General features: G+C 44.5%; 1 protein-coding gene across 4 annotated transcripts; it reads left to right on the plus strand.

Moving 5' to 3' along the window:
- Window positions 1-1,189: 1,189 nt before the first annotated feature.
- Window positions 1,190-27,152, plus strand: IZUMO2 (IZUMO family member 2). Of its 4 annotated transcripts, XM_014560815.2 has the most exons (9): window positions 1,190-1,421; window positions 1,619-1,693; window positions 3,560-3,646; window positions 3,889-3,909; window positions 4,850-4,930; window positions 13,690-13,778; window positions 14,673-14,799; window positions 15,853-15,954; window positions 21,700-27,152. In XM_014560815.2, exons 1-9 carry the CDS (start codon window positions 1,190-1,192, stop codon window positions 23,583-23,585), a joined length of 2,700 nt encoding a protein of 899 aa, XP_014416301.2. In that variant the 3' UTR covers window positions 23,586-27,152. The 4 variants fall into 4 exon arrangements, with proteins under 4 accessions (XP_014416301.2, XP_006173844.1, XP_014416298.1 ...); XM_006173782.3 differs by lacking the exons at window positions 13,690-13,778; window positions 14,673-14,799; window positions 15,853-15,954; window positions 21,700-27,152 and adding exons at window positions 7,420-7,546; window positions 9,583-10,185; XM_014560812.2 differs by lacking the exons at window positions 1,190-1,421; window positions 1,619-1,693; window positions 3,560-3,646; window positions 3,889-3,909; window positions 4,850-4,930 and adding an exon at window positions 11,528-11,622 and having other exon boundaries at window positions 13,725-13,778; window positions 14,670-14,799.
- Window positions 27,153-27,498: the final 346 nt, after the last annotated feature.

Here is a 27,498-nt window from a genome sequence, read left to right on the forward strand (position 1 = left end):
CAACTTTTCATGTGCTTATTGGCCATTCTTATATCTTCTTTGGAGAAATATCTATTCAAATCCTTTGTCCATTTTAATCAAAATTAACATTTATTTAACCTCTATATACTATTTCATATACATAAAGAGAGAGATACAGTGGATACAAGTGTTAACAAGGCATATTCAAATGTTTATTGTATTCTTCCTGCAACTTTTCTCTAGGTTTGAAGATTTTCAAAAAAATATATCCAGGGGAAAAACAAAGTATATTTCCCTTTTCTGTAGATTCACTGAATTCGATTAATATTTATTGATCACCTAGGATGTATCAGGCTTTGAAAGAGGGCAGAGAATATGGCAGACAAACCCTGCCCTCCAGGCACTAGCATACCAGGAACTCTACCTAATCACACCGCGTTTTAGCTTCCCAGCACTTAATACGGCTTCTTATGATCTTTTTTGTAAATTGAAGTATAGTTGATTTGCAACATTGTGTTTGTTACAGCAAAGTGCTTATTATACATACACACACATATATATTCTTTTTCGGATTATTTTCCATTATAGGTTATTATAAGATATTGAATATAGTTCCCTGTGCTATATAGTAGGTCCTCATTGTTCATCTATTTTATATACAGTAGTATGTATGTGTTAATCTCAAATTTTTAACTTATCCCTCCTCCGACCCCTTTCGCCTTTGATAACCATAGGGAACTGTGTCCATCTTGTTCAATCTGTCTCCAGCGCCGGACACATAGTGGTGCTCCACTGACCTTTGTTGAATAAATGAATGTAAAGTCCATGTGAGCAGAGACTGTCTGCCTCAGCGACCCATCAGGTGCCTAGAACAGGGCTGGGCACATAGTAAGTGCTCAAGAAGTATTTGTTGAATTAAAGAATGTCAGTGCTGAAAGGGCAGGGATCTGTTTTTCTCTAGCCCTAGTTTCTAGAACAGCACCTAGCACATAGTAGATGCTCAATACGCATGCGTTGAAGGAATGAATTCAAGACCCAAGAGGGCAGGGCAGAGACCTCTGTTTTTCTAGATTCTCCCTAGCTCCCAGCTCCACGCCTGGCACGTAGAAGGCGCCTGTGTGCTGAGCGCCTGCGCACAGAGCTTTTCTCCCCGGGCCTCCCGGACCCCGCCCTCGCCTGGGGGGCGGGGCCCGCCAGGGTCTCTCCGTGACGTCACAAAGCCCCTGCCATGCCTCTGGCCTTGGTCCTTCTGCTGCTCTTGGGGTTGAGCACCCGCCGAGGCTGGGGCTGCCTGCAGTGTGACAACTCGGTGCGGGAGGCCCTAAGGCAGCTGCGCTCCGCCCTCATCCCCAGCCGCTTCCATCTACAGCAGCTGCAGGCCCGCGCTCAGGCCCTGCTGCTCGGCATGGAGGGGCCTTTCTTCCGGGACTACGCGCTGAACGCCTTTGTCGGGAAAGTGGGTGCGTGCTGGGGTGGGGAGGGGGCCTGGCAGTGTGGGGAAAGGGACCAGTCAGGTAGCCCGAGACCGGGCGGGGAGATGATGCTTTGGGGGCCACGCCCCCAAAAGGGGAAGGGTGGGGCCAGTCCGGAGGAAGGTAGAGGGGATCATGTGGCTCTTCGAGGGCCCGGCTGAAATTTCCTCCCTTCTCACCCCCAGGTTTAGAGCATCTGGACCTTGTGGCGTCCTTTCTCAAGAATCAAACAAACAGCTTAAAGGTTAATTCTCTGAAAGGTAGGAAGAGGGAAGGGATTTTTCCAGCCCCCTTCCCCCTCCTCCCTTTCCACCGGTCCAGCACGCCTTCTCTTGATATAAAAATGATATAAAAAACAGACACACGTATAGCCTTTCCTGTGTGTCTGGCAGGGTTCTCGAAAAGTCTAGGACTGTTCATCAAGATGGGCGCTATTGTGATCTGCTCATTACAAGAGGGGGGTACTGAGGCTCAGAGAGGTTAGGCGACATGCCCAGAGTCACACAGCTAGGAATACCAGAGCTGAGGATTTGAATCTGGGACCTCCTGCTCAGAAGTTGTATTCCTAACCGCCACCCCACAGTATCTCCCCTGGGGCACCATTCATCAGGTTAGGAGATCTGTGTGGTCCTTATGACAGTTCCCCAGCAGAGGCAGTAGAGGGACGCTTTTTTTTTTTTTTTTTTTTTTTTTTTTTGAAAAAGATAAGAAATGTGTGTGTGGTTTGTATAAAGCCATCCCTAAAAGAGGGATGGGAGCAGGTAGGATTCCGGTGTCCTAGGATAAAGGAACTGACGTAATGTATGCTTTTCCTGTCCATGCTTGTCAAATGGCTGTAGTTTTCAATTTCTTTTCCTTTCTTCCTCCCCTCCCCATCCTCTGCCAGCTTTTTTTAGGTTTATTTTGGGGAAGTACTGGGGCTTGAACCCAGGACTTCATGCATGCTAAGCATGCTCTCTATCACTGAGCTATACTCTCCCTTTTTAACACCAAGAGATGACGATGACTGAAGCCCATTGTGGTAGCAGTGGAGGTGGTAAAACATGATTGGATTCCTGGATCTGTCTTGAATATTCACAATACGCTCAAATGTGTGTCGACAGATTGCATATGAGATGTAAGAAAAAAAGAGCCAAAGCACCAAGGATTTTGGCCTGAGCACCTAGAAACAGCACCTCCATCAATGAAGATGGAGAAGACTTTATCTTCATGGATGGAGTTGAAAGTGGGTTTGGAGGAGAATATTGAGGTTCAGTTTTGGATTCATTGAGTTTAAGATGCCCATTAGACATCCCAGTGAAGATCCTGAATGGATAGCTGGATATATGCATCTGGGCTTCCGTGAGGGGTCTAGGCTAGTGATATAAATGTAGGAGGCATCAGTGGCTACAGAGCAGTGCTGTCCAAAGGAAACACATGAGGCACAAATAGTCACACAGAGTAATTTTAAATTTTCGAGTAGCCACATTTTTAAAAAGGTAAACAGAAGTAGGTGAAATTAATTTTAATAGATTTTATTTAACCCAATACCTAAAAATATTACCATTTTATTATGCAGTCAGCATACAAATTATTGAGACATTTTACAGTTATTTATATTTTACAGTTCTTTTTTTTATATGATGTCTTTGAAATCCAGCATGTGTTTTTATACTAACAGTATATCTCAATTCAGACTAGCCCACTTCGAGGGCTCAATCTCTGTGTGGCTCATGGCTGCCATGTTGGACAGTGCACGTCCGAGGTAACATACAAAACCATAAGGCTGGATGAAATCGTGAAGGGGTCACTGTAGACAGACAATAGAAGAAAAGAAGAGAGCAGATCAGAGGAAAGGGGAGGAGAGGTGATTGAGGCCACCTATCTGCCACTTACCAGAGGAGGAACCTGAGGCTAAAGAAGGGTGGTTTAGCCTGGTGCCCTGGAATTGCTCAGAAGGTAGGTGCAGGACCTCCTAGGTCATAGATTTGCCTGGTGTAATTTCCCCAAGGAATAGCCAGTCTTGCTTAGTCCTGGTGAATGAAAAGGAATTTCTTCATCCCTTCTCTTTGAAGCTGCAGATGGGGTGGGCTTGCTGCGTGTCTCCACCCCCTGACACAGACACGCAAAGGTCTTTCTCTCCTCAGATGGGCCTCTGCTAGATGAACTGGTGGCTGTCAGGGAGAGGGTGGTCAAGGAACTCAAGAAAGTTTTAAGATCGTATGAATTAAAAGGTGCGGCATCTCTCTCCACCAGGCCCCTTCCCTACTTCCCCATAATCAAATGACCCCCTTCTCCCACTCTTTCTTCCAGACTCCTCTCTCACCTCCCCTGTGACCCAGCCTTCTCTTCCTCTCCCCAAAATTCCCTTCTCTCCTTTCCCAGACTCACTCCTTCCTCCCACTCCTAGTCCCTTCCCATTGAATTCTCAAATTGCTGTCTCAGCATAACTCACTTCTGTTCTTTTCTCTTGCAGCCTGTGATCCCAAAATTTGCCGTGAGTCTTGGGTTTATTGTCTGTTCCTCCCTTCACTACCCTCCTACCCCTTTTTACCTTGTCTCCCTCAAATCAAGCCCTGCTCTCGCACCTACTCCATCTGGTGTTGCCCCCAACCCAAAGCTATGGCACCAAGGAATTTTGGATTTTTGAGAGCTTATGAAAGAGATTGCAACCTGCAAAAAAGTACTTTGGGGGGATGTTAGCATAGGACAGACTACGTCATCTTGAGAAGTAAACCCCCACAACTCTGGTTTTATAGAAGAAAGGTTTTTGTCTCTCTTGCCAACATTACATTGAGAGTTGAACAGCTCTTCCAAGTGGTGACTTAGGGATCCAGGCTGCACTGGTGTTGTGGCTGCTAAGCTAGCTTCAGAAGGGAGAGAGAATAGGGAATCCCACAGGGCCTCTTAAGGGGAGGCCTGGGAGAAGCGCCTATCCCTCTGCCCACTTTCCATTGGCCAGAACTTGGTCACATGGATGTGACTACCTGCAAAGGATTCTGGGAAGTGTAGTCTTCCTGTGCAACACGAAGAGAGGGAGACAGTGAACATGTGGCCAGTCTGTGCTACAGAGGGTTGCAAAATAGGAACAAAATAGGAAAATTCTTTTGGTAGACACTTAATGTAAAATTAGTTTCATTTAATTAATTATATGTCTACCAACAGAAGGTTGGGTCCACTGGATAACTGCATTCAAATCTTCAATGATTATGTAGACATTTTTTCTTTTTTTTTTTTTTTTTTGTTTCTGTTTTTATACAAATTATTTTTATTGTGAATCGTCAGTGCCTTTTGCTCTGCTTGCTCTGCTGTACCTGGGACCTCCAAATTTAGGACAGCCAAGGGACCCCATCTCCTCTTTCCTCTTCTGCCTTCCTGCCCCTTGCCAATCCTTTGATATCTGTCCTCATCCTGCTTCTCCCTTGCCTCTGGTCCAGGCTTGCTGAAAGAAGAGGTCTTGGATTGTTTACATTGCCAGAAGACCAGTCCCAAATGTATCAAAGAAAAGTACTGTTTTGGTAAGCTCCTGGGGTGGGGGAAGACGTGGGACAGGTGCATGAGAGTTGAAGACAGCCACACCCCAGGGGACATGGCTTTCAATTTCTCCTACACGCAGCCTTGAACCCTGCCCTTTCCTCTTGACCACAGTGTGGTCCAGAAGTTACTTCCACATTCTAAAATGTGGAAGTCTTCTGATGGGGAGACTCCTCTGTAACTCTGCAATGCCTCCAAGGCCAGAATGGCAGGTGCTAGAAAAACATTTTTTGTTTGCTTGTTTTGGGGTTTTTTTTTTATTGAGGGGAGGAGATAATCAGGTTTACTTATTTATTATTATTATTTTATTTAACAGAGGTACTGGGGATCGAACCCATGACCTTATACATGCTAAAGCATGCACTCTATCACTGAGCTATACCCTCCACACCTAGAAAAACATTTTAGTCTTTCTGGGGAGTCTGGAAGGATGTGCTGAATTTAGTCATTCATTCATTCAGAGATTTTTAAAATATATATCCTAATAGTACAGTGAACCCCTGTATATTCATCAAGACTGACTAGTCACCCTGGACCTTTTACTTGCTGGTCCTCTCTCTGTCACACTGTTCCTCTCCTTTCCTTACTTCAATAAAGTCTCAAAGTTCCCCTCATCTGAGAAGACTCCCCAGTCACACTCTCCAAAGTATCATTTTCTATCTAATTTTGTTGACAATGAACATACCTCCACATTTGCTTCATTTATTTTGTTTATATCTGGAGTATTTTAAAAGAAATCAGGCACCATGAGATTTTACCCAGACAGATAGTGTGTTCCTCTAAAAGGGAAATTTCCTATAGAAACATAATGCCATTCCCAACACACCTAACAGCATTTTCTCATATCAAATAATTCCAAGTCCCTTTTCCAGTTCCCCTCATTTCCCCGAGAATATCTTCACAGTTGATTTCATTCAAACCAGGATCCAATGAGAGGACTTCTCATATCATTCAAGTTTTAGTTTTTTTTTTTAACTTTTTTTTAATCTAGAGGAGTTTCTCTTATGAGTTCCCCCCACCCCGACTTTGACTAGCTGAAAAAAGAGAGTTGTCTGTTTGCTCTCTTGGGATGCTAACTACAATAAATATTTTGAGCACCGTATAATGCTCCAAACTGAAGATCAGCAGAATGGAAGACAAATATCTCATAAAGAGAGCCCACATTTTAATGGGGTGAAGGGTTAGACTAGGGTTCCTCAACCTTGACACTGGTGACATTTGGGGCAGGATCATTGTTTGTTCTGAGGCTGTCCTATGCATTGTAGATGTTCAGAAGCAGCCCTAGCCTCTACCCACTCGGTGCCTGTTACTACTGCCCCCACCAAAGTTGTGACAACCATTTCCAGCCTCCAGACACTCCCAAATGTCCCTTGGTGGACAAAATCACCCCCAGCTGAGAACCACTCTTAGGTGATGATTACATGAGCAAATAAATGCACTCATTCTAGACAGCGGTTGTACTCTACTGACAACTAAGCAGAGCAATGTGATAGAAAGTGCCTGGAAGGACAGGCAGTGCTACTTTGGAGAGTGCAGGTGGGTGGGACCTCTCTGAAGAAGTGATATGTGATCTAAAGGAAGTGAGGGGGTGAGGAACTGTGAACAACAGAGGGAACTGCAGGTGCAAAGATCCAACATTGTTCAGTAACAAGAGGGAAACTAGTGGGATCAGAGCCGAGTGAATGAAGGGGAGGGTAGTAGGGTGACTACATGGTGACCAGATCATGCAGGTCTGGTGGACCACGATGAGGACTTGGGCTTTTATTCTGAACGAAACAAGAGCCACAGGAAGACTGTGAGGGGAAGAGGGACATGAGCCTACTTATGTGTTAATGGCGCCCTCTAGTGGCCAGTTGGGGAACTGTAGGAGAAGCAGGATAACCCCTGAGAGAAGCGATGATGAGAACAGGACCAGGTCGGTAGCCCAAGAGGTGGATCAGATTCTGGATACATTTTGAAGGTCAAGCCAAGAGGCTTTGCTGACAGAATGAAAGACTTGGGGGAGGGAGCAAATGGAAGAGGCAGAAGGGGACTCCCAAGGCCACCCTCAGGGTCGCCAGCTAAGATGCAGCCGGAGATTGTCAGCATTTTGCACCCCCCTCCCATGTTCGTGGGTAGTCGAACTACCTAGTCTTCCCCCTTACCCCGTCCCCCTCCCTATCCAATGAGATGCATTTGGCGCTGGGCTCTTTGCTGTCACCCTTATGCACTATGTGGACCGCTCCGTGAGGGCGGGGATGTTTGCCCCAGCAGTATCCCGAGCGCCTGAACAGGTGGGACACAGAATTTGAGAAATGGATGAGTGGAACGCCATACCCCAGGAGGGCAGGGGCCAAGCAGGGAGAAGGGAGAGGCCCGACAGTGGCCGGGTTGCCGAGTGAACAGATGGATGTGGCTGCAAGGTCAAGGAAGGGTGATGACTTGGAGGTCGGGGCTGTCTCCGCCCCCATTCCCCTCCCCACGCCTACCCTAGTCGACGGGCAGCCCCGCGTGGACCTGCAGTACCAGAAGAAGAGCGGATACCCGCAGAATCAGGCCCTGTTTGGCATCATTATTTCCGTGTGTCTGGCTGTCTTGGCCTTTGGGGTCATCGTGGCTGCGTGAGTCATCCCCATCCTCTCCTGAGTTCTCCCAAAGCCCCACTGGGCCCCTCAAAAATGGCATTTCCCTGGATCTGTCACTGTGTCATTTGGGAATCTCTTCTCTAGTCGCTTTCTGCCTCTGTCACTGTCTCCTTCCATCTCCCTCTTATTATTTCTCCCTTTTTTCTGTTTCTCCTTGACTCTCACCATCTCTTTCCTTTCTCTCATCTGGATCATTCTGTCTGTCTCTCTTTCTCTCTATCTCCTTCCTCCCACCCCTGGATCCCATTATGTCTTTCCTGAGTCCTCATCACTTTTGCCTTTGTGGGTCTCTTCCTCCATTGAAAAAATACTAAAGATGATATTTCAAGTATGAAGACAGATATAATCCAATCTGGATTCATTACTATAGATCCATCCTCCTCCTCCTGGGTTTAGTAATTGATTTTCTTCAAAGTATTTAAGATGTAAACGTCTCCAGGGGCCCCGAGCACTAAGCCCATGGTGCCAAGGGGAGAAGGCACCCTCACCCTCCTCTCTCTACTTCTGAATTCTCCTCTCTGCCTCTCTCTGCTGGTCCCCCGTTCAGCCCCTCTCACCACCCTCCTCCTCTTCCCTCTGGCTCCATTTCTGTCTCTCTCGGCCTCCTCCACCTGCCCCTCCTTTCCCTGAAGTCTCCATTTCTTCATATGCAAATTGGGAGACTCCCAGTACCTTCTACTCAGGAGTGGTGGTGAGCTTTAATTCAGCACTTAGCACAATGAACAGCTCTCCCTCTCTGAAACTCCCTCTCCGAGCTTCTCCCACTGCACTTTCTCCTCCCCTGCCCGGTCCCAGTCCCAATTCTGCCACCTCCCCCTTCCCCTCCCCTGCCCCACCCCCCCACCATGGTGAATCTGTGTCTTGCAGTCTCTCTGTATCTATCTCTGAATCTGTCTCTCCCCATCTCTGGGTCTCTGTGTCTGACTCCCATCCCTCCCACCCCAATAGACTCTCCCCAGCCGTCAGCCCCTCCCTATTTCTTTAAATCTCCCCCTGCCCCATGACTACCTTCTTTCTTTTTCTCTCTCTAGTGCCCTGCCACACGGTTCTCTCTCTTTATCTCTATCTTCACCTGGTCTTTCTGTCTCCCTCTGTCTTCCCCTCTCCCATCTCTGGATTTCCCTTTTCATCCTGAATTCCATTTCTCTCTCTCTCTCAGCCTCTTGTCCGAGGTCTGTCTCCCCTCTTGGTCTCTCTAGTGCAGGACTCTCTCCCTGCTCTCTCCCCACTGTCTCCCTGTGTATCAGTTTCCTTTTGCTACTGTAACAAATGGCCACAAAAATTTACTCTCTCAGAATTATGGAGGCCAGAAGTCCAAAATTCAAGGGTTGGCAGGGTGGGTTCCTTCTGGTGGTTCTGAGAGAGTCTGTCCCTTCCATCTGTCTCCTACCTTCCGTTGGCCACTGGCATCCTTGGCATCCTGGGCTCATTACCTCCCACCAATCTCTGCCTCTCTCTTCATGTGGCTTTTTCCTTGGCATCTGTGTCCCAAACCTCCCTGTCCTTTCTCCTGTAAGGACGCCAGTCGTTCAGTGTAACAGGCAGCCTAAATCCAGAATAATCTCCTTTTACCTTAATATAATTACATATGCAAAGACTCTATTTGTAAATAAGGTCACATTCACAGGTGCTGAGGATTAGGACTTGGCTATGTCATGGCGGGGAGCGCAGTTCAACCCAGCACACCTGCTTCACTATTTTCCTCCTGTTTCTACTAGTCTTTCCCTTCTCTTTGAGTCTGTCTCCCTGTGTCTGTGTCTCTCAGAGTCTCCTCCTGTCTTTTTCCATTCTGTTTCCACGTTACCCTCACTCTCAGTCCCAACTTTTCTCTCCTCCCTCCTTACATACCAACACTGATTGGCTGAGAACCTTGGAAATCTGCCCAGAGACCCATGATGTCACTGGCTGAGCCAAATAAGGCCAGTGATTGGAGGGGAGGTTTTGGATGGTCGGTTAACCTGGATGGACCTGAAGTTCTTTTTCTAATCTCCAGGCTTTTTCTCTCTGACCAGGGCCATTACCTACAGGCAAAACCGAAAACTCCTGCTGCGGTAGGGCGATGGTTTGGGGGTTTGTAAAGGGAAAGGAAAATAAGTTTAATAAAGTCTGTGACAAATTCCTCAATGTCTCCATCAGTTTCTGGAAGACCCTGTCCCAGTTGGTGTCCAGCTCCATAGATACGGTCATCCCCGAGTCAGAAGGGTGTGCACGTGAAGATCAGCTTCTGATTGGCCTAGAGCTTGCCATCCATCGCCAAGATACCAGTTTTAGTACATGCGCAGTAGAGCGCGCTTTGGCTGGGTTGGTTTTTGAAGAGACGGAAGAGGCCCCAACCTCTGAAATAGACCCGTCTCCAATCGAAAGGATTCTGGAAATGTTTCCGGCCTCTCCCGATGCAGGCTACTTCCCTGAAGGCCACAGACGCTGGTTGCCTTGGCGACGCTTCTTCTGGCCCACTTGGCGTCACCATCACCAGTGGGCTGGCCAGGGCCTGGGGTACTGCAGATACGTGGGAGATGTTAATTTCTTAAGCTGGTGGACAGACCGAAGTCCGTTCCTGGAAAGGCTTTAGCTTGGGGGTCTCAAGCTGGTGGCCCCCAAATACTTTTTGTTGTGTAGTACAGTAGTTTTGGTTTTTTAAATGTCTTCATGCTACAGGTCCAGCCACTCCCTAGCTTCCTGGGAATTTCCTGGGAGCAATGCACAATAAACGGGTAATTAAATTGTGCATAAATTATAGTCTGATGGGAGCTCCTGGAGAGCACAGTCTGGAGTGGGAGAGACAGGCAGTTACCAAATAATAGAAATGCAGCAATTATTATACTGTCAACGCTGGGATACTGGGATGTGTCTGTGGGAACCCAGAGGAGGAAGTTGCCAACTCTGGCTAGGCTGAGTGGGAATAGAAGAAAGATTCCCACCAGAATGGCTGAAAAAGCTTGCTCTGGCAAAATAAGTAGTTTTCCAAAAGAAGTAGAAGAGAAAGGACATTTTGGACAGAGGCAACAGCAAATACAAACGTCAAGAGGTGGGAACTATTAATTTGATGTAGATGGTTTTTTCCATGTCATTCAGTTCTAAAGACATTACTTATGTCAGTCTATTTAAATCTCACAACCCAACGAAGAGGTTATTTGTTATTTCCCCATGTACAGTGAGACTACAGTGGCACAGAGAAGTTAACAACTTTCAGTTTCACATACGAACAAGTGGGATTGACTGTTATGTTATACAGCTCCTCGTTACACAGTCCTGGAGTAATTGAGGACTTACTACCTGCAAAGCACTGTACTGGTTGATGTGCATACAGCATTAAGTTTAAGCCTCCTCCAGGCTTTAGGAGATGATTGTATCAATCAGAATAGGCTAGTTATGCTACAGTATCAAACACCCTCCCAATAGCTCAGTGGCTTACAGCGGTGAAGTTTTACTTCTCATTCGTGGGACAGGGCAACTGAGGGTCTGTTCCATGCCACCTTGATTCCAAAGCCCCAGCTGACGGAGTAGCTTCTGTTTAGGGGGCATGACACAAAGAAAAGAGACAGGAGTAAACCTGTGGGTGGATGCCCAAGGAAATTGAATAATTAAGTGATAGAGACTCTATTCATTCACCCTAAGTTTAGATGGGGTCTTGAAGACTTGCTATGGCAGGAGAAATTTGGGTTAGATGGGTTAAGTGGACTATGATGTTGCTTTTGGTGGAGGGCAGTGAAAAGACTGGTTAAAATGGGAATATTCACAGTGCCAGTACAACCATACATTTCCCAAATACCATGTTTCCTCCAGCTACAAAGCAGCTGTTTATTTACAGCATTCTTTCCTCCGCCCCGTTCTATTCCTGGACTCCATTTCCCAGCATTCTCCAGCCCTCAGAACCCTTAGGCCAGGAAGAGTAAGCCGCAAGGGTTCCTGGGAAATGGAGTCCAGCTGAGAAGCTGCGTTTATAGTACGAAGACTACCAGTTCCGAGACAGCGACCGCGCAGGCGCTTTCCGGGGCCCGAAGGAGGGAGGGAAGGCCTGGCAGCCCTGCGCAAGCCGCGGGGGCGCACAGGTGAGTTCCGACCCTGCGTACCTGAGAGGGAGAAGGTGGGTGTGGGCCGGCGCAGGCAGGCAGGCAGGCAGGCAGGCAGGCCCGCAAGGGGCGGGCCCGAGTCTGCCTGGGTGGGAGGGGAAGGGCGCTGTTGGCGGCGCCCTGCCCCCTCTGGTCACCAGCAAGGAGGCCCAGAGCCCCCCTGCCATCGACTCAGATGACCTCAGCGCCCAGGAATTAGGCGCCTGCTGTTTTCTAGGAGTCTAGCCTAGCGCGGGTCTTCTATGATTTCCTAGAAGGAGCACTTTAGGGCTTCTCTTTGGCGTATTCAAATTGCCAACATCACTACTCTTGCACTTTGGGGTCATTATTAAATAAAATAAGGGTTCCTTGAACACAAGCACTGTGATACCTCAGTAGTCACTCTGATAACCAAGAATAGCTACCACGTGACTAACGGGCAGGAGACGCTGAACAGAGATGATTCACGTCCCGGGTGATACAGAGCAGGACAGGGAGAGATTTCATCAAGCTACCCAGAATGGCGCGTGATTTAAAACTTATTAATTGTTTACTTCTGGAACTTTCCATTCAATGTTTTTGGATTTCACGTTACTGAAGCCACAGAAAGTGAAGCCACAGATAAAGGGGCATTACTGTAATAAGTGACTTACGAAGAGATAGTTAAGACTCTATAAGACCCTGTTCCTCAAAATTTCACCCGCTGGTTTCAGCCATGCTCCCTCCGGAGGCTCTAGGGGAGAACCCATTTCCTTGGCTTTTCCAGCTTCTAGAAGCTGCCTGCATTCCTTAAGCATGGCCGCTTCCTCCAGCTTCAAAGGCGTAGTGCCTTGTTTCTCTGACTCTCCTGCGATTTACTTCTGTTACGTGGTGTTCTCCTCCAGATCTGATCTCCCGCAGTCTGGCTTTTATCAGGACACTCGTGATCGCTTTAGGGTCACCCAGATAATCCATCATCATCCTTACCCCTCAAGATGCTTAACTTAATCACATTACAGGTTCATCCCAGGAATATCTTTTGGGACCTGGTCTCTGTCCAGACCTGTCTCCCCCACAGGCAGGAAGTCCCTGGAGGGCGGAGCCACATCTCACTCATCTCTCCGCCGGCAGAACCCGAATGGAGCCCGTCACTCACAGGGGGCTCAGAGTGGGTTTGATGAATGAATGCGGGTGACCAAAGTCTAAGCACCAACTTCTCTTTGTAAAGAATTCTTCAACTTTATTCCAGCTGCTGGAATCTTTCTTTAAACAACACCTTAAGCAGGAGTCCAGGATCCTTAAGCAGGATTTGTAGGACAGATAAAAAACAAAGCTCCATAAAATGTGGTCCAGCCACATGGTGGAATATTATTCAGCCATAAAAAGGAGTCAAGCACTGATACATGCTGTAACTTCAGTGAACCTCGAACTCATTGTGCTAAGTGAAAAAACCCAGACACAAAGGATCACATATTGTGTGGTTCCACTGATATGAAATGTCCAGAATAGGCACCTCTATTAAGACAGAAAGATTAGTGGTTACCCGGGGCTGGACTGGGGGAAGGAAGACTCAGGGGTAATTGATTAAAGGTATAAGGTTTCCTTTTAGGGTGTTGATAAAAAAGTTCTGGTGGTACAACATTGTGAATCTACTCAATGCCACTGAATTGTATACATTAAAATGGTTAAAATGTTATCTTTTATGTGTATTTTTATCACAGTTTTAAAAGTATAAGCAAAAAAGGAGGGGCTGGCTCTGCAGCCAGGCCTCTAGGTTCAAATCTCACTCTGACACTTGATGTCTCTGTGACCTTGAGCAAGGGCCTTGACCTCTTGGGCTTTGATTTTCTCATCTGAGGATAACTTAACCTGGTTACTTCTCTGAGAGCTGTGGTGTGCGTGTGATGAGCTGAACCTCCTGATTGCTAGTGGGGGTTGTTACAGATCGGGGGTCTCCGGCCGCCTGCCCTGAGACTTTGCTTTGGCTCTTAGGAGATAAGAGCCCCTTCTGCCCTGAGGCATCTTTGGCAAAGTGTTTGTCTATCTGAGCCAGAGCTGACCCCTTCTCTCTCCAGCCTCCTCCTCTAGATCTGTGGACTCAAGCCTGGTCCTTTCTTCTGCAGGTGCATGCCTGGGACCCAACAATGTCCATCAGGAGCCTGATGGGCAAAGGCCAGGTGAGTCTGGGCTCCCTTCTCCCCGAGATGACTCTGTGGACCCAAGAGGACCATCCCCATCTCTGCCTATGGTGCCAATATTGAGAAAGAGGCAATTATTGGAGGAGCTCTAGGACTGGGAGGTTTGGGGTGACAAGGGCATGATGCTCTGAGCTGGACTTGATGACACAAATGTCTCTAAATCAATCACCTAACACTCAACATCCTTTTGGTTACCAGGTTAAGTGGGCAGTGGATGGTTTTGCTTTACCCCTGAACCTTATCCTCAGAGTTCAGAGTGGGGATTGGGATCAGACTTGGGGTCTGGGATGGAGTGAGACTTATGAATAGCTATTGCACACAACGGCTTGGTAGTTTTTTTAAAAAGTGTTTCTAAGGATGGTCATGGACATGTTTGTAGGTTACACACTGCACAAGGGTGCCTCATCTTGGTGGTATGGTTTGTATCTTCTACTTCAGACATTGGTATATTCTTTCTTTTTTTTAATTGAAGTATAGTTGATTTATAATGTTGTGTTAGTTTTTGGTGTCCAGCATAGTGATTTCAGTTACACCTATATATGTTCTTTTTCATAATAGGTTATTATAAGATATTGAATACAGTTTCCTGTGCTATACAGTAGGGCCTTGTTGTCTAAGCATATTTCTTATAGCAATTGTCATGCAGTAGACTGTCACATGCTAAAATAAAGAGTCATATGACTGAGGGGTGAGTGTGGGGCTAATGGCTTGCCCTAGACTTTTTACATTCCTGCAGTTGGTTTGATTCAATCGCCCCAAATCTGCGGAGTCAGAATGTTCCAGCCCAGGGAGCAAGTGGTAGGTTCTTGACCCCTGACCTCTCCCAACCTCAGAAGGACATGCCCCTCCGTGATGTAAAATTGGCCCTAGCAGGAATCAGTGACCTTCAGAGACGTGGCCGTGGACTTCACCCTGGAGGAGTGGGGCCGGCTGGGACCTGGCCAGAGGGAGCTGTATCGGGATGTGATGCTGGAGAACTACCAGAACCTTCTCTCACTGGGTGAGGCCCTGCCCTCTGCCCTCCTAGGAAGAGGCATGATGCCCCCTTCACACTCATCTCCTTTGTGCCCACCTCCCGCTTCACTGTGGATGTTCACTGGGGTCCTCTCTGCTTCTCTCACCAGCTCCTCTTGGCTGGCCTCTGTCCATCTGTCTGTCTGTCTTCTGGCTTCTCCCAGGGTCCCAGCATCCCTGAAGGCCCAAGTCCTCTTCTTGTCCCACAGAATCTTCAGCCTGTGCTCCAGCCCTCTTCTCGGGCTTCCCTCTCCACATGGGGTGACCTCAGGCTCCAGGCTGGGATGCCCATTCTGGAATCTCCGGCTCTCGGCGCTCCCCAAAGGTCCTCCAGTCAACAGATTCTATCTTGGAATCTTCTCCCCAAAACCAATGAATGCTGTTCCCCAAACATGTCTCCTGAGTCCGACCCTTGACCACCCAGCTGCTTCCTGTCCCCCTGCAAACCCCGCTGGCTGCTACACACTATCTGCTTCACTCACCCTGAGCTCAGTGTCTCCACACCCACCTGCTTCTCTTCCTCCTGGTCCCCATCTCTGGTTGGCCCCACAGCCCCCAGTCTCCAGATCAGACCCCAGGACGTCATCCTCACCCTCTCCTTCTGCAGCCCCAGCCCCCCTGCCCCTTGACTCTCTCTGCCGGTTGCAACCCTTCCTCTCTATCCCTACAGACCAGCCCTCAGCTCAGGCCTCGTCCTCTCCCCAGGACCCCGCCCCAGCCTCCTCTCTGGTCTGTCTTTCCAGACTCCATCCTCAGCCCTTCTCACTCACAGTTTTGCTGGACAGACTCATCAAAAACTGAACTTAAGCTTCTGTGTCTTGTGGGGAGGGTATAGTTCAGGGGTAGAATGCACAAGGTCCTGGGTTCAATCCCCAGTACCTCCATTAAAAAAAAACACGAGTTTTGCATTGACCATAAGATCTTCTAATCATTAGGTGCCCAATACATGCATCTACCCTGCCAACTCAGGGCCTAGGGTCCAGCCTGGAGGCCTCCCTGTGACCATGGCACCTGTGGCTAAGTCTTACATCTTTTCCAGGGGCAGGGTTTCCTGGGTCCAAACCCGATGTGATCTCCCGTCTGGAGCGAGGGGAAGAGCCCAGGATGGAGGCCAGAGAAGACTGGCAAGTTACCTGTTCAGGTGGGTGAGGCTGTCCAGCAGGTGTGAGCAGTCTTACTACCCCATCGGTTATGATCAGTGACGGTCATTCAAGAGGGAGGCAGCATAACACATGGGCCATCATTGTGGGAGTGGGGTTCAAATCCCAGCTCCACCTCTTCCTGGCTCTTTGAGCTTTGGGCAAGGCATTTAGCCCCTCTGGGCCTCAATTTCCTCATCTACAAAATGGAGTCAACAACAGTACCAGGGGTTAGAGGAAGAAATGAATTAATACACACCTGGCATACAGGATGTCCTGGTCAGAATAGGCTACAGTGGCGGGGGGAGGGTAATAGCTCAGTGGTAAAGCGTATGCTCAGTACCTCCATTAAAAAAAAATAGATCTCCCAACCTCCAGTCTTATGCCCTCCAGTTCAGTCTCATTCACAACCCCAGAAGGGTCTTCCTACACTGAGAGCTGATCCCACCCCTCACCGGCTCACAGCCCTCTGGTGGTTCCCCCGTGCCCGGAGACAAAGACCTAGCCCCACACCTGGCATTCGAGGCCCTGTGTGGTCCAGCCTGCTCTGTCCCTGGCCTCATCTCTCATCACCATCCGCCCATGGTCATAGCCCCATGCCCTGACCTCACTGAAGCACCTGTTCCCTACATGAACGTTAATGTGTGTTCTTACCTTTGGGCCTTTGCACATGCTGTTCCCTCTGCCTGGAACACCCTTCCCTGCTTTGTCTGCCTGGTAAACACCTCCATATTTCTCAAGACAAAGGCTACAGGTTACCTCCTCCTCCTGGAAGCCTTCCCTGACTTCCAGGCTGAGTGATCTGCCCTTTCTCGGTGTTTTCACAGCTCCTTGCTTGAGTTGCTGTTACTGCACGTGTTCACATGACAGTTAAGAGTATAGGCTCTGGACCCAGCCTCTCTGAGTTCAGATCCCAGCTCTGCCACTGGCAGGCTCTGTGATTATGGGTACATGACTTAACCACAGTGCTTATCTGTAAAATGGAGACACTAGTACCCATTTAATTGAATTTCTTTGGGGGACTAAATTAGTCAATAGCTAGAAGAAGCTTAGAACAGTGCCTGGCACATAGTAAGCATTTAATAAGTGTTACCTATTGCAATAATAATAGTTATTATTCTATAACTGTTATTGTAATTACCTGGTGTATTAGTCAGGACTCTTTTGCGTGTAAAGAACCAAAGTGACTTAAGCAAAATTAGACTTTTGTTTGTTTTATTTTATTATTATTATTATTTTATTTGGGGGTTAATTAGGTTTATTTATTTATTTTTAATGGAAGTACTGGGGATTGAACCCAGGACTTCACATATGCTAAGCACACACTCTACCACTGAGCTATACCCTCCCCACCTAGACTTTTTTTGACCCATATAAATGAGAAGTGTTCCTTTAGGCATAGATGGATCTAAGACTCTAAATGGTGTTATCAGGGCTCACTTTCTCTCTCCTTCCCTCACTCCTCTAACGTGTTAATTCTGTCTATCTCGCTTCAGTCTATGTTCAGGCCTTTCTGAGTGGCAGTCAATTTGGCTGCCCATAGTCTCAAATTCATATTCTGCCTAGCAATACCATATATTAATCTCAAAGAAGATTCTGATTGGCTCTATTTGGGGATGGGATATTCTGATTGGCCAGCCAGGGTTTCATGCCCACTTCAGAGGTGGGAAGTGGGGGAGACTATAATTAACAGCCCCACCAAGACTGCCTGGGAAGGGGAGCAGTGGTTCTTCAAAGGCAGGAATGCTATGGAGAGAAGGAGGATATGTCCAAAATGTCTGAGTTCAAGCTTACCCCTCCCCTCTCTGAGGACAAGGGTCAAATTTCTTCTTTAGCAGAGTCACCCACCCTCAGCACTGTGTTTGGCACATAACAATTATACAATTAATGGGTGTCCCATGAACAAATCTACTAACATCAAAAAATCAGTCACCTTCAACAAATTCCAGAGGTTTTGCTTCCTCATAATCTCCTTGGTACACTGTCCTGTCTCCAGGTTGCAAGGTTGTGCTGCTAAAACCTCATACATGTAATATTTATTGATGTCTTTTGATCAAGTAAAAGTTATATGTGTTCATCATAGAAACTTTGAAAATCTAAACAAGAATAAAGCAGTATATGAGAATCCTCCCCATAATCCTGTTTATCTCTCAGAAAATTCATTTTTAACATTTTAATGTAGTTCCTCCAACATATTTTACCCAATATCTTTACTGTAGTTTTTTAAAGTTTTTAAATTTTTTTTATTTTTCCCCTTAACGGAGGCACTGGGGATTGAACTCAGCACCTCGAGCATGCCAAGCACATGCTCTACCACTGAGCTATACCCCACCACTCTTCTTACTGTATTTTTCAATTACAAAATTAATTCATAACAACATGGATAAACCTTGAAGACATTATATTAAGTTAAATAAGCCAGACACAAAAGGACAAATATTGTATGATTCCACTTATATGAGGTACTTAGAATAGGCAAATTCTTAGAGACAAAGTAGAATGGAGGTTTCCGGGGCTGGGGAATGAGAATGGGGAGTTATTGTTCAATGCACATAGAGTTTCAGTTTGGGAAGATGGAGAGTTCTGGAAAAGGGTAGTGGTGATCATTGCACAACAATGTGAATGTACTTATGCAACTGAACTGAACACTTAAAAATGGTATAAATGGTACATTTTATTTTATACAGATTTTACCACAATAAAAAATTAATGAATTCAAAAACCTCCGTCTCACCACACATATGCACATGCAGGTGTACACACACATAAATATAGAAGAAATCTCTAGAAGGATTCACAAACAATTAGAAACAGTATAGGAAAAAGGGAAGGAAGAATATTTACTTTTCACTGCAATCACCTAGTAAAAAAACTACTTTTAATATACAAAATGAATCTGACATTTCACTGTGTAATGTAGAAAGTAAAATTTCCTTAAAATCTTAATTTCAGTTTTATTGAGATGTAATTCAGCATTTAAAGTGTACACTTCAGTGTTTTTCAGTCTATTCACTGAATGGTGCATCTATTACTACAATCAATTCTAAAACATTTTTATTGCTCCCAGAAGAAATCCTGCACCCCTCAGCCATCACTCCCTGTGCCTCCATCTTCCCAGCTTTAGGCAACCATGAATCTACCTTCTGTCTCTATAGATTTGACTATTCTGGACATAGTCAAATCAAACAAAATTATACAGTATGTTGTCCTTTGTGACTGGCTTCTTTCACTCGGCATCTTTTCAAGGTTCATCTATGTTGTAGCAGGTATCAATGCTTCATTCCTTTTCTTGGCTGAATAATGTTCCACTGTATGGATATACCACCATTTATTTATTCATTAGTTGATGGATATTTGAGTTACTTTCTCTTTTTTCTTTTCCTTTTCTTTTCTGTTTTCTGTATTTGTATTTTATTTTATTTATTTATTTTGTCTTTTTTTTTTTACTTTCTCTTTTTGGCTATTATGAATAATACTTCTATGAACATTCAAGTATGCATTTTTGTATGAATGTCTATGTTTTCATTTCTCCTGTGTGTACACCTTAGAGTGGAATTGCTGGGTGAAGTAGTGCTGGAATGTTTTCTAACATGGCCGCACCGTTTTACATTCCCCCTAGTATTGTATGAGGGTCCTAACTTTTCTACATCCTCAGTAGACTTGTTACTTTCTGTCCTGTTGGTTATTTATCCTCCATAGTGAGTGGGATGTGATCTCTCCTTGTGGGTTTGTTTTGGGGTTTTTTTGGCAGGAGGAGGTAATTAGTTTTATTTATTTTTGGAGACGGTACAGGGTCTGAACCCAGGACCTCATGCTTGCTAAGCATGTGCTCTACCACTTGAGCTATACCTCCCCCCTCCTCTTGTGGTTTGGATTTGCATTTCCTTGCTTCCTAATGATATTGAGCATCTTTTCATGTGCTTATTGATAATTTGTGTGTCTTTGAAGAAATGGCTATTAAGATCCTTTGCCCATTTTCAGTAGGTTATTTGTCTTTTTATTATTGAGTCATAATCATTCTTATCAGTCCCTTATCAGATATATAATTTACAAAATCTTTCTTGCATTCTGTGGGTTGGTTGCCTTTTCCTTTTCTTGGTAGTCTTTGAAGCACAAAGATTTTTACTTTTGATGATGTCCAATTTATCTACTTTTTTCTTTTCTTGCTTGTTCCTTTAAGGTCATATTGGAGAAACTATTGCCTAATCCAGTGACACTGGGATTATGTCCAGAATCCCACATGACATTTTGTTGCCATGTCTCTATTTGGGGCAATCCCACAACCATCTGCTGGTTTGGTGACTTTTTTCTGGAAAGATTTACATGACTCAGCCACAGTGGCACTCTAAGATTTCTTATAGGAAAGATTTTTTTTTGGTTTTTGGGGGTTTTTTTGGGGGGGGGGGTTCATGGGGGTAGGTAATGAGGTTTGTTTATTTTTTTAATGGAGGTACTAGAGATTGAACCCAGGACCTTGTGTGTGCTAAGCACATGCTCTACCACTGAGCTATACCCCTGACCCCTCAACAAAGGATATAATATAGGAACATCAGGAACAAATCTATACATAGGTGAAGGCTAGAGAGGTCATGTGCAGGCTTCTAAGTCCTCTTCTCTCTATGGGGGTCACGTGGATGTATTTTTCTGTAACAGCCTGAACTGTGGAGACACGTGTGAGATGTCTTCACCCAAAAAAGCCCACTTGAGTCCAGAGTTCTTGAAGGAGGCTGGTCACGTATGCATATACCTACTACATGGCCAGCCGTGGTGAGGACCCCAAACCAGGCACCAGATGCACATCATGAATCTTCCACTTACTGCAAACAGTGCTGACAGCCTAGTACATCTTGACCCATGGTCCCAAGCTCACCAAAAAAGATTATTAGCCAGTAACTATGTAAACGTTCCTTAAGTCCAGGGCTCAGAGCTTGGCCAAGGGTCATTGCCATGGTTACAGTGATAAACAAAAACCGAGTAAAATGGACCTTCTGTGTTAACTCTTTCTCTGCACAAGCCCACTAACTGTACTGTGAGAATGTCTCTGTCATGCTTATTTGCCAATACTGGATATTTTTAATATTTTCCAATCAAAAAAGTGTCAAATAGCATCTGAGTAATTTGATTTTTTTTCTTTTTTAACATTTTTTATTGAGTTATAGTCATTTTACAATGTTGTGTCAAATTCCAGTGTAGAGTACAATTTTTCAGTTATACATGAACATACATATATTCATTGTCACATTTTTTTCACTGTGAGCTACCACAAGATCTGGTATATATTTTACTGTGCTATACAGCATAATCTTGTTTATCTATTCTATATTTTGAAATCCATCTGTCCCTTCCCACCCTGCTGAGTACTTTGATTTTTTTAGACAATTATTGATGTTGAGCATCTTTTCACATATTTATCAGCCCCTTGTTTTCCTTCTGCAAAATGTTCACATTCATGCTTCACTATTTCATTGGATGGTGTCTCTTTTCCCTGTTGATTTGTGAAAACATATTATATATTATGGCTCAGAAACCACTGTGCACATAAAATGCCTTGCAACTCGGTTTTCTTCTTGTTTAGAATATACCAAGGCCATCCTTCTGTGTCAGAACATGAATCTATCTTCCTCATGCCTTTTGAAATAGCAGTATAAACTTTGAAACCTTTCTTTTGAAGATTACAATGCCAGATCTAGATAATAAGCTTCTTTTTTCCCAGGGCAGATGAAGTTCATGTTTTGCATTTCTTTCAGACGTGGAGACAAGCTCAGCAACTACTCAGGAGAAATTTCTAAAAAAGAGTTTTTCTGAAGAGGCAGCTTCCCCAGTGGGAAAGATGGAGGGAATTTTAAGGGCAGTGCTTGGAGACTCCAAGATGGGGGACTCCTGGACCTGCGGCCATCAACTGGAGGGCCAGGGAAAGCAAGAGAAGCATTTGCAGTGGCTGTTTGCTGCTCCCAAGGAAAACACCCATGGGGAGAGAGGCTTTGGCTGTAATGAGATGGGGAGAAGCTTCAGGCAGACCTCAGCCTTCATCAGGAAGCAAAGAGTGCCTGGGGGAGAGAGGCCTCAGAAGTGGACCGGGCCAAGAAATAGCCTGAGGTACCAAAGGACCTTCATAGAAAAGAAAACATTTAACTGCACGGAATGTGGGAAAGCCTTCATCTACCATTCAGACTACGTCCTACACCGGAGAATTCACACTGGAGAGAAGCCCTACAAGTGTAACGATTGCGGGAAAGCATTCAGCAACAGCTCATATTTCATCCAGCACCATATCATTCACACGGGAGAGAAGCCCTACGCCTGCCACGTGTGCGGCAAGGCCTTTACTCAGAGCTCATCACTCACCGAGCATCAGAGGATCCACACCGGAGAGAAACCCTACGAGTGCAAGGAATGCGGGAAGGGTTTCACCCAGAGCTCCTCCCTCGTCAAACACCAGCGATGTCACACCGGGGAGAAGCCCTATCAGTGCAGCCAATGTGGGAAATTCTACTCGCAGGTGTCCCACCTCACCCGCCACCAGAAAATCCACCTGGGGGAGAAGCCCTACAAATGCAGCCAGTGTGGCAAGGCTTTCTGTCACACTTCCTCCCTGACTCAGCACCAGACCATCCACACCGGCGAGAAACCCTACAAGTGTAACGAGTGTGGGAAAACCTTCAGCCACAGCTCGTCCCTGACCCAGCACCAGCGAGTCCACACCGGAGAAAAGCCCTACGAGTGCCCCGAGTGTGGCAAGGCCTTCAGCCACAGTTCATCCCTGACTCAGCATCAGAGGATCCACACTGGCGAGAAGCCCTATGCATGTCACGACTGTGGGAAGGCTTACACACAGATTTCCCACCTCATGAGGCACCAGAGCATTCACCTGGGGGAGAAACCTTATATATGTAATGAGTGTGGAAAGGCTTTCAGTCACACCTCCTCCTTCACTCAACACCAGACGATTCACACTGGGGAGAAGCCCTACAAATGTAACGAATGTGGGAAGACCTTCAGCCAGAACTCTTCGCTTAAGCGCCACCAGAGGATTCACACTGGGGAGAAGCCCTATGAGTGTAAAGTTTGTGGGAAGTCCTACACCCAGATTTCCCACCTCATTCAACACCAGAGGACTCACACTGGAGAGAAACCCTATGAGTGCAGCGAGTGTGGGAAAGCCTTCAGCCGGAGCACCCACCTGATCGAGCATCAGAAGATCCACACTGGCGAGAAACCCTATAAGTGTCAGGAGTGTGGGAAAACATTCAGTCACAACTCCTCCCTCACGCAGCATCAGAGGATTCACACTGGCGAGAAGCCCTACGCCTGTAAGGAATGCGGGAAAGCCTTCAACCAGGGCATCCACCTGATTCAGCATCAGAGGATTCACACCGGGGAGAAGCCCTACAGATGTCAGAACTGTGGGAAGTCCTATACCCAGATTTCGCACCTCATTCAACACCAGAAAGTTCACAGGGGTGGCAAGGGCTGTGCACATAAAGAATGTGGAGAGGACTTCAGCTGGGGTTCACAGTTGACCAGACATCGGAGATGTCATCCTGTGCACGATGGCTACGTCTGCAGCAATTTCGAGAAGGGCTTTGCTTGGAACACGCAGCTCGCTGGCCATCAGAGAACTCATGCTGACTAGCGAGCCTGAGAATGAAACAAACCAGCAGTTCTGTAGTTGGGTTCCGTTTAGTCATCAGCACTAGTAACTTCCTCCCAGAAGGGAGCCCTAACACCATACGCTGACAGTGCTGGTTTCTTTCTTTCCTAGAAGAAAGATGGCACCATTTATCACCAGCTGGGACAGCTTTTGATCATTTTAAGAGCTTCCCCCTAAAATAACAGTTTTTTAGCCTCTTTCTCAACCCTAAAAACATAAATGCCAGATGATTTTAGTTTCCTTTAAAACTTTAAGCTACAAATTTCACGGGAAAATCTGCAGTTGGCTTAAACACAGAATATGTTTCAGGTATTTCCAGCCATTTTTTAAAATGTCCTCTTGTTTCTGTTTTTCCATTTCCAGGATTTATGCTTTACAAAGCAATTGCCCTATTAAGCATCATTTTCTAATTTTATTCTTGCCCAAAGGGAGGTTTTTCTTCCCTCATATTTTGAAACATGGTATTTATTTTTTATTATAAAAACAATACACATACTTTTATAACAGGAAAATTTTTAAGTAAAATAATATAAGCTCATTGTGAAGGATAATTTGGAAAGTCTAGAGAAGTAGGAACTAAAATACCAATTCCACATAATCCTACAGCCCAGAGAGATCTGCTAGTCACTTTGGGGTGTATTTTTTCTGTTTTGTTTTTTACTCTGTATTCCATATCCATATTTTTAAATGTTGAAAAATGTAGATCATAAAACAAGAGCCACATATTCACCTACAATTTGGCCACCCTCAGAGGTCATATTGTTTTGATTTTTTTCATATTTCCTCCCAAATATCATTTAAAAATAAATGTTATTTGATGTAATTGTAATCAGAGTGTAGAAACAATTTTGGCTTCTCTGTTTTGCCCTCATTATATCACAAACGTTGTCTTTTGTCACCATATAAACTTCATGCATATCATTATTAGGACTAATAATATTTCATTGGTAAGTATGGAATAATTTACTGTCCATTCCCCAATTTAGGCTTTGTGCCAAGTCCCCAGTTGACACAGGTTATTTACCAGTTTTCCCAATTATGGATCATGTTACAATGAGCGTTTCTTTGCTTATTCCTGCTTTCCTTTTGGGAGGATTATTTCTCTAAGTCAAATTCCCAAGATGGGAATAATAGACTCAAGACTCTAAACATTTTCTTGGTTCCTGAAACAGGTTGTCAAAATGCTTTCCAAAGAAGATGGATCTCAACTACCTGGCACAAGCTGGGACGTGAGGACAACTGTTCTGTTACATTTTTACCAGCACAGAACAGCAATCGTATTATTTTTCCCCATGTCAAGCATATGAAAGGGCTAGTGCTTTCAGTAATTTACTGTGTGCCAATTTCGTTCTAAGTCTTTGGTATGTACGAACTTCTTTCATTCTTCAAACAACCACATAGGTTCAGGGCTATATTGTCCCATTTCACAGATGAGGATACTGAGGCCCACAGATGACGTGGCCAGAGTCTCACAGCTATGAGGTCATGGAGTCTGGATGCAAGCCTCCAGAAGCCATGCCCTGAACTTCAGCTGGGACTGAACACATTCCATATATAACATTTCCTTCTTAAAAGAATATTTATTATCTTATAATAAAAACCAATATATTCTTCTTATAGAAAATTTGGAAGATTTCACCAAATGCTACTCAGAGATAACTGTTAACGTTTTGCTACACTTTGGCTATTTTTATTTTTTATTTAATTTTTATTTTTTTAATGGAGGTACTGAGGATTGAACCCAGGACCTGGTACATGCTAAGCATGCTCTCTGTCACTGAGCAATTACCCTCCCCCCGACTTTAACTATTTTTTAAACTTAATTGTAATATTATGATGATTTAATAAATCTGGGGCATATTTAATGTGCAGTTTATTGTACTTCTATGTTTATTTAACTTTATATCCCAGGCCCCTATTATTAAATATTATGATTTACCCACATCATTATACTCATGTCATTAAATACCCATGTTATTCAATAATCTTTAACAACCTGATGTTTGGGGGCTTTGCACAGTTTGTTTTTTCAACCAATGTATTAGCCAGTCCCCTGTTGTATGTTTTGATTGCTTCCAGTTTTTTACTAAACACCACTTCTACTGAAGTCTTAGGGGCTGACCACTGGACCGGTTCTCAAGTAAAATCCTTGCTGTGAGGTCTTGGGGTCAAAGAGAGAACATTTCAGTGACCCCGTGCATGTAGCCAATGGCTTCCCAGAAGTTGCTTATCAGTTGGCAGTCTGATTGGCAGTGGATGGGACCTCATCTCACCAGCACCAGCAGTGGTAACTATGACCATGTTTGAAACTCTTTGCTCAGGTCTTTCTTCTAATTTTCTGTGACTTCTTTCATGGTTGAAGAAATATTTGTTTATTGTGAATAATTCAAACAACGTAACAATGAAGAAAGGCCCTCTGTGAATCTTCTTTCCAAAGATTCTATTTTTTAATTTTAATTTTTAATAAGGTACCGGGGCTTGAACCCAGGACCTCATGCATGCTAAGCATGCACTCTACCACTGAGCTATACCCTCTCCCCATTCCAAAGATTCTAGACCTTTTTCTGTGAATATGAACCTCCCTTTCTGTTTTTATGTATATAGAGAGATATACATATGTAAAATACTGTTTACATAGTATAATCACACATATGTGATTTTAGAAGTGACTTTTTTTCACTTGATACAGGGTGAATATTTTCCTGTGGTAATAAAAAATACATAATACATAGAGTACATATTGTACAAACATATATACATATATACATAAATATGTGTCATTTGTCATTTTTAACAGCTGCATAATATTTCATGTGAGGGTTTCTTGAATTTATTCAATCAAACTCTATTAATGGACATTTGGGTGGTTTTATTTTCTTTTCCATCATTGAACATATATTATTTAACACTTGTGCAAGCTATCTCTAAAGATGAATTCCTAGAAGTAAACTTGTAAGATTATAGAATGTCCATGTTTAAAATTTTGTTAGTTATTGCTAAATAATCCTTCAAAAAAGGATAAGCCAATTACTTGACTCCTGGAAATGTATAAGAGCGCCTATTCCCGTTCCTCCACTTCCTTCCCAAATACTCTGTATTAACCTTTTTAAAAAATTTTAGCATTTCTAATCTAATAAGTAAAAGTGTCCTATTGATAGCAAGATTATCTTTTTATGCACTTATTGATGTTTTGTCTTCTGTGAATTACTTATTTGTATAAATTTTGCCCATTTTTAATTGGGCTGTCTTTTTTGTATTGATTTATAGGAGCAAGTCTTCATATATTACACATAGTAACTATTTGGTATATACATTCCTAATATTTTCTCCCAGTTTGTGATTTCTCTTTCAATTTTGTGTGTGGTGCATTTTGCTATACAAAATTTTTAAAGTTTTAGGTATTGAACTCTATTTCCTTTTATAGTTCTTGGACCTACCGTCATACTAAGAAATGCCTTCCTCACTTCCAAGATTATGTAAAAAGTTCTTCTATATTTTATTCTAGAACTTTTATGATTTTTTAACAATTAAATTTTTATTCCTTCTGCATTTTTTACGGCTTATGGTATAAATTTTCAATAGATAGAGGCTGCCTGCATTCCTTGGCTTGTTGCCCCTCCATTTTCAAAGCCAGCAGCATAATATCTTCAAATCCCTCATCCTAATGTATTCCATCATATATGTAACTTTCTCAGCATATTTGGTTCTCACCCTTCTCGAAGACTCACCCCTTCTTTACTAACATACTGATGTTGAATAATTGGATTTTTAGTCTAAGAGAACCTAATTCTGAATCTTGCCTTTGCCATTGTCTTGCTGTCTTATCCAGTTTCCTTATCTTTTAAGCAAGAATAATAAGCTATAACGAAAGATGTTTTGGGTTTCAAATAATACA

The sequence above is a fragment of the Camelus ferus genome, chromosome 9 (genome assembly GCF_009834535.1).
Source record: "Camelus ferus isolate YT-003-E chromosome 9, BCGSAC_Cfer_1.0, whole genome shotgun sequence".
NCBI lineage: Eukaryota > Metazoa > Chordata > Mammalia > Artiodactyla > Camelidae > Camelus > Camelus ferus.

Excerpts from the sequence above, each read along its gene's own strand:
- IZUMO2 (XM_014560815.2), top strand. The coding sequence starts at position 1,190 with ATGCCTCTGGCCTTGGTCCTTCTGCTGCTCTTGGGGTTGAGCACCCGC. Across the intron at positions 3,910-4,849 it reads CTGTGATCCCAAAATTTGCC|GCTTGCTGAAAGAAGAGGTC; the intron begins GTGAGTCTTGGG and ends CCTCTGGTCCAG. Across the intron at positions 4,931-13,689 it reads CAAAGAAAAGTACTGTTTTG|ATCTGTGGACTCAAGCCTGG; the intron begins GTAAGCTCCTGG and ends CTCCTCCTCTAG.